The sequence below is a fragment of the Bos javanicus genome, chromosome 15, assembly GCF_032452875.1.
Source record: "Bos javanicus breed banteng chromosome 15, ARS-OSU_banteng_1.0, whole genome shotgun sequence".
Lineage (NCBI taxonomy): Eukaryota > Metazoa > Chordata > Mammalia > Artiodactyla > Bovidae > Bos > Bos javanicus.
The window spans coordinates 5,431,947-5,439,385 of record NC_083882.1 but is presented as its reverse complement, the minus strand read 5'-3'; the positions used below and the strand labels follow the sequence as shown (position 1 = coordinate 5,439,385).

The 7,439-nt window shown below is 40.8% G+C and overlaps 1 protein-coding gene across 2 annotated transcripts in view; it reads left to right on the top strand.

The window, feature by feature from the left end:
- Window positions 1-326: 326 nt before the first annotated feature.
- The window catches only part of DYNC2H1 (dynein cytoplasmic 2 heavy chain 1), a 398,003-nt gene continuing 390,890 nt past the window's right edge, over window positions 327-7,439 (top strand). For both annotated transcript variants that reach the window (XM_061440087.1, XM_061440086.1), the window contains exons 1-3: window positions 327-521; window positions 5,300-5,470; window positions 5,866-6,001. In XM_061440087.1, coding sequence (XP_061296071.1) covers window positions 327-521; window positions 5,300-5,470; window positions 5,866-6,001 — 502 coding nt within the window. The remainder of the gene's footprint in view (window positions 522-5,299; window positions 5,471-5,865; window positions 6,002-7,439) is intronic.

The window sequence follows — 7,439 nt, the reverse complement described above, 5'->3', positions numbered from 1 at the left end:
AGCAGAAAGCACTAAAGGCGGGCTTCGCCACCTGACCCACTCTTGCCCGAATCCCCTGCAATCGATGACGGCGGCGAGCAGCTAAGGAGCGCCGAGGTGGTCGATCGGCCCTTGAGTTTGGCGTGCGCGTGCCGGAGGAGGTAACGCCGCCACGCGCGGACGTGTGCGCCGTCGCCATAGCGACTGCCCCTGGCAACCGCGAAGCCCTGCAGGCCGCGGGCGAGCTAGCGGCTGGGGCTGTCCGCGCCTCCGTTCGCCTTCGTCCTCCGGCTTTATCCGTCGTTCGCTCTTGCCGCCCGCCCTCTCCGGTCCTTCTCTCCGGAGTCATGGCCGGCGTGCCCGGGGACGTGCGGAAGCTCTTCATTTTCGCCACTACTCGGAACTATTTCGGGCTGGTGTCGGAATCCTGGGACCAGGCGCTGCTGGGCAACGGCCCCGAAATCAACAACTTTTTGGACGACGGGAACCAGATGCTCCTCAGAGTGCAGCGATCCGATTCCGGCATCGCCTTCTCCAACGTGGTATGCTTGCCTGCACCCCGCCCCGGCCTACCTTTCCGTCCCGGGCTCAGTAGGACGGATGCCGGGTCCCTGGGAGCCTCCTGGCTTGAGTCCTCCTCCAGGGCCCGTGGCTGTCCCTTCCCGACGAGCTGCGCGGGCCTCTCGCTTCACTTGGTTTCCAAGCTTGCATCCCTCCTGGCCGAAGGAAGCTCCCAGTCCGCTCACTGGCAGAGAACAATTACAGTCTTTCTAGTTTTTTTTTTTTTTTAATACTACATTTACGTTATAACTAAAAACACGAAATTTATTTATTTAAACTTTTTTTTTCTTTCTCCCTTTTGAAGTTCTTTGGGGGCAAATTCTAGTGTATCTTTTTTTTTATATTATATTCTGAGTTTAAATTTACTCGAGGGAAAGAATAGTTAGGAACTAAAATCTTTTACGGAATGATAAGATAGTCTAAATTCTTTTTTGTTGTACAACCTGTGATGTATTGACATTAATATTTATTTCATTGCTGCTTCTACTGGCAGGATTGTTTAAGAAATGGGTGCACCTGCAAACAGGAGATAAACACACATGCACTCAGAGTAATATACAGAAAAAATTGCCTTACATGTTAAAGGGGCTCAGTAAATGGATGAAAGTTAACAAATCACAGTCATATTTTTAAACCTCTTTCTCTGGTGTTCATCCATATCCTTAGGTCTACCAGAGTATTTGATACACAGCAAACATTGAATGCATTTTTGTAGGATGATTGGATTATTCACCCTGTTATGAATCTTTAGTCTTGGATTTGACTCAATTCTATTCAGTCGCTGTATTTCGAACTCACTATATATAAGGCACTTTCTTTGGTTTAGTAAGTTTACAAAGATGTAAAAAGCATGGATAATCATAGTTGACAACTGTAGTCCACCAGGCTTCTCTGTGCATGGAATTCTCCAGGCAAGACTACTGGAAGGGGCTGCCATTCCCTTCTCCAGGGGATCTTCCCAACCCAGGGATCAAACCTGTGCGTTGCAGGCAGATTCTTTACTCTCTGAGCCACCAGGAGGCCTGCTCCCATAAGTTAGTATTATATAATTCACAATAAGACCCCCTGCTTCTGCCTTCTGGAGCCTCACTCTGGATGACCTAGAATGACATATACTCAACAAATGATAAAATCAAGCACAGTGCTGTAAATGCCTCTGAAAGTTTCAGTTCAGTTCAGTCACTCAGTCGTGTCCGACCATTTGCGACCCCATGGACTGCAGCACACCAGGCTTGCTTGTCTATCACCAACTCCTGGAGCCTGCTCAAACTCATGTCCATCCAGTCGGTGATGCCATCTGACCAACTCATCCTCTGTCGTCCCCTTCTCTTCCTGCCTTCAATCTTTCCCGGCATCAGGGTCTTTTCCAATAAGCCAGTTCTTCGTGTGAGGTGGCCAAAATATTGGAGTTTCAGCATCAGTCCTTCCAATGAATATTCAGGACTGATTTCCTTCAGGATCTGAAAGTTTAGATAGAGTGTAATGGGAAAATAAGATGAGGAGTTTGGATTTGTAAAAATATATCTTGGGTTGTGTAATGAAAATTGAGTCTATAACTTTTTTACTTTAATACTTAAGCTAGTAGAGCCCAACAGTGTATTTTATATACAGTCATACATCACAGTACAGATACTTAGTCATATTTGAAAATGTTTTTCTGTATCTTAAGTTGTACTTTAGATGTCTGACAGTCAGCATGATTTAACAAATTAACAAATATTAATTCACCCACTATGGTCTGGTATTGTCCTGGTTACTAGGGATAAAGCCATGAATATGTCAGTTTATTTTCAAGGAGTAACATTTGAATGGACAAAAATTGGTTAAACACATCCACACAGACGGGACTTCCCTTGTGGCTCAGCTGGTAAAGAATCCGCCTGCAATATGAGAGACCTGGGTTCGATCGCTGGGTTGGGAAGATCCCCTGGAGGAGGGAAAGGCTACCCACTCCAGTATTCTGGCCTGGAGAATTCCATGGACAAGTCCATGGGGTTGCAAAGAGTCGGACACGACTGAGTGACTTTAACTTCACTTCACTTCATCCACACAGATATGTAATGTAACATAATTTTAGGTATTGATAAGTGCTGCCAGTAAAAATAGAGTCATGTTAAAGTAGTGATTGGGGCGGGGTGAGGAACTGCATTAAAATAGGGAAGGAGGGAATGCCTGTTTGGGTTGGAGCCCTTTGAAATGAGATTTGAATGGTGAGTTAGTTGTAGGCAGATTTAGGGAGGGGCTTCCCTGGTGGCTCAGAAGATAAAGAATCTGCCCCCAATGCTGGAGACCTGGGTTCAGTCCCTGGATTGAGAAGATCCCCTGGAGGAGGGCATGGCAACCCACCTAGTATCCTTGCCCGGAGAATCCCCATGGACAGAGGAGCCTGGAGGGCTATAGTCCATGGGGTTGCAAAGATTCAGACACAACTTGAGCTGGATCTCATCTTGGTTTCAGGGGGCTGGGAAAAAAAAAATTACACAGTCATTGCTGAAGTTTAATGAATAACCCAAAGACTGGAAGTTTAAAATATGGACTGAGCATTTCGGACCTTGTACACCATTTAGGTTGAAATACCAAGTTGTTGGTAGTCTTAAGCAAGAGAGATGTGATCTGGTTTATGCTATAGGATAGAAGTTGGCAAATTTTTTTTCTATAATGGACCAGATAACAAATATTTTGGGCTTGGGCAGATTGTAAGGTCTCTGTCACAACTTGGCCATTGACGTGAGAAAGCAACCTTGACAATATGTGAATGACTGAGTGTGACTGCATTCAGCTTCATTTATGGACGCTGATGCTTGAATTTCATATCATGAAATATTATTCTTTTGATTTTTAAAAAAATGTAGAAATAATTTTGAGCTTGTGAACTGTACAAAACAGGCAGAAGGTTGTAGTCTGCTGATCCCTGATGGATCCCAGGAGGTGATAGAGACATTTTGCAACCTCAAAAAAGAACAAATTATACCTTGCTTGCATGCTAAGTGCTTCAGTCATGTCCATTGACACTATGGATGGTAGCCTCCAGGCTCCTCTGTCCATGGGATTCTCCAGGCAAGAATACTGGAGTGGGTTGCCATTTCCTTCTCCAGGGGATCTTCCTGACCCAGGGATCCATCACATCTCTTATGTCTCCTGCATTAGCAATCAGGTTCTTTAACACTAGCACCACCTAGAAAGCCCAATGTATACCTTAGTAATTATCAGATTAGAGTAAGTTAAGAGTAAATAGCAGTTGCTGATGATAGGGAAACTGGAAGATTAGGCTAGGAGTGCTGATTCTTTACTCAGGGAAGGAACAGCTGTAGCAGCCTTACCTTTTGCTGTAACTCTGACTGTGGTTAAGGCAAAGCTCATTGTCCTGATGCCCCGCAGCACCTTGGCCAGTGACATAGTTACTGTTTTCAAAGTATGATATTAAAATATGTATTTTGTGAATATTCTTTCTTCACATAGGTGGGAGTAGAAAAGTTCAAGTGTATGGTCTATTTAATTACTAAGGAATGAATTTTTCAAATTACTTACTGCAGTCTGCAGTTCTCACTTGCTTGTAAAGGGAATAAAATGATCATACTAGCATAGAACTCTAATGGGCGAAAATGAGAGTTTGAGAAAAGCAGTAATGCCAAGTAAATGACAGTTCTTTCCTAGTGGCTAAACAGATACAATGATTAGGTTAAAAGTAGCACAAAAGCTCACTCATCCTTAGCGTGTTTCTTCACGCACAACAGTGAACTTGTTTGAATTTTTTTTTTTTTTTTTTTTACAGCATAGACTTCTCTTCCTGGAAAAAGAAATGAGAACAATTTTGTGAATATGTGTATAATGCAAAAACTTCTTTTGGGCGGTATACTTTACAGCTAATGAACTAATTGCTGTGAAGTGGCCTATTTTAAGCATGGTTGGGTTAGTGAATTCCAGTTTAGCTCAGACAGTTTTAATTTTAAATAATCTAGGTTTATGACAATTTAGTAATAAAGTTTGATGCTCAGATACTTTACACGAAAAACACTGGTTCGGGTAAAGATGATTTTAGGAGATAGACAACCTGTTTTTTTTTTTTTTTTTTTGGCTTTTAGGTTGTCTATTTATGTAGAATTTAGTTTTGGGTAAGAGGGTAATTGGGCTTCCCAGGTGGCCCTAGTGGTAAAGAACCCACCTGCCAGTGCAGGAGATGTGAGAGATGCAGGTTTGATCCCTGGGTCAGGAAGATGCCCTGGAGGAGGGCGTGGCAACCCACTCCAGTGTTCTTGCCTGGAGAATTGCATGGATAGAGGAGCCTGGCGGGTTGCAGTTCATAGAGTCCCAAAGAGCTGGACATGACTGAAGTGACTTAGTTATGCACGCAAGAGGGTAATACACATCCTTGTTACAGAGTTTCTGGAGTAGGGTGGAAAATTATACTATTCACCAGTATGTACCTGGGGCACACAGCTTTGATTTGTAGTATTAATGAATCTGGCTGGAGTGGAGTAGTTAGCAGTGTATGTCAATAATAGTTATGTAGTGCTTTTGTTTATAATCACTTATCAATGATCAAAGTAGCTTTATGATACAATCACCTATAAGTGGGGATACAATTTTCAAACCCAGGTTTTCTTACGGAGCAAAGACAGACTGATTGTAATATACTATAATTATTTCTAAAGTATACTTTTACCAAGGGATAAAATTATAGGTACAACATTTTAGGGTAATATTTTCAAATATTAACTTTATGAAAATAACCTTAAAAATCATTTGTTTATCACTTTAGATTGATTTTGCTGACACAAAAGATAAAGTGCTGGTGTTTTTCAAGCTGCGACCCGAAGTAATTACTGATCAAAATCTACATAATAATATTCTTGTTTCATCTATGTTAGAATCACCTATTAATTCCCTTTACCAAGCTGTCCGGCAAGTATTTGCACCAATGTTACTAAAGGTGAGTAAATTAAAGTAGCTTGTATGATTGTTGATTTTAGCCTAAGTCTTTGGATAAATGCTTTCATACACACAAATATAAATATTTATTATTTTATTTATTGGTAATATTAGAAATTAAAATATTTTTTAATTAAAAAATAATTAAATTTGTTGACAAATAGAGAAATTGGAAAAGATGTAAAATGCAATCTACATCCATTCTTAAATTGTGATAGTAAATGACCTTTATAAAGTTTTAACTGTTGAAAGGACTTTTATCCCTCTCTTAAGAGATGGAGGTAGTGCCAGGCTTTGAGTGAAACAAGTATATTTGGACTTAGTTTTTGACAAGGTTTTAGGAAGCCTGTTTGGCAAGATATTGATCATCATGTGCTCTTGTCTGATTTTATTTAGGATCAGGAATGGAGCAGAAACTTTGATCCCAAACTTCAGAACCTTTTGAGTGAACTAGAAGCTGGTTTGGGTATAGTTCTACGAAGATCAGATACTAACTTATCAAAACTGAAATTTAAGGAAGATGACACACGAGGTATTTAGCCATAATTTTATCAAAGAAAGTCAAAACCATTGCCTTATTAGTACATAGTTAATTAATACACTTTTTCAAATATTTCTTTGCACCTTTGGTTCGTCTCTGAGCTTGAGCTGATTTTAAATGTATAGATATATGTATGGATTTGGAGAAGGGGAAAGTGTAATCTCTTTTAATGTTCAGTTTATGGAAATAATATGATTGATTCTCATTGTTTTCAGTAGTTCTGTTTTATTAAGTCATTGTGAACACTGAATTAGTAAATACTGAAAATTTGTGCCTAGGACCCTGTGAGCCTCTGGTCATAACATTTTCACCAGCTGCTCAACATACAACTGATTTTAGGTGTGTTTTTTAGACACATTATTTAATATATATTGTTGCTGAATTATCATTGAGCTCGTGGGCAACAGCACTGTAACTCATGCCTGTATGAAGTTCGTCTAACAGAAGCGTGTTCTCTTTAAGGCGCATCACAGTGCTCTAGTGCTGGGGACGGGAGACAGCACTGCTGACTGCGCTCCGGGTCAATTTAAATAGCAAAACCACCAACAAGAAGCACAAAATGTGAAACTATGACGCTACATAAACTATGAAAAACACGATAGGAAAAAGACAAGCATTGTTGCTTTGTTCAGGCTTCAGTTCAGTTCAGTTCATTCGCTCAGTCGTGTCCGACTCTTTGCGACCCCATGAATCGCAGCACGCCAGGCCTCCCTGTCCATCACCAACTCCCGGAGTTCACGCAACTCACGTCCATTGAGTCGGTGATGCCATCCAGCCATCTCATCCTCTGTCGTTCCCTTCTCCTCCTGCCCCCAATCCCTCCCAGCATCAGAGTCTTTTCCAATGAGTCAACTCTTTGCATGAGGTGGCCAAAGTACTGGAGTTTCAACTTTAGCATCATTCCTTCCAAAGAAATCCCAGGGCTGATCTCCTTCAGAATGGAATGGCTGGATCTCCTTGCAGTCCAAGCAACCTTAGCTGGGAACATAGGTGTTGGGCAACTAAAATTTCTCACAGCTCTGTGTGTCTGCAAATGACCATGAGTGCTCTGAGAGTAGTGACTTCGGATACATATAAATATTAATGAGTAGATTCTTCATAAATCCAGAATCTGTGAGTAATGAGGATTGATACTAATTGTATATTTGCAAAGATAATAAACCAGTGACTGTTTTTTAAAATGTATTTTTTTCCGAAGCTGATTATAATTTTGTGGCCATAGATAAATTATTTCCAAGAACAATTAAGATGAAATTTATGACATACAGAAATCATTGGTTTAAAATATCAGATGTAGTTTTATACTTTGCTTGAATAGTAAAATAAATCCTTTCTAAATCCTTTCTGAATCTCATACAACCAGAAAGGTTAGTGAATTTACTTCCAGCATGTGATTAAGCAACTAGAGATTGTCCATTTCATTAGGAAA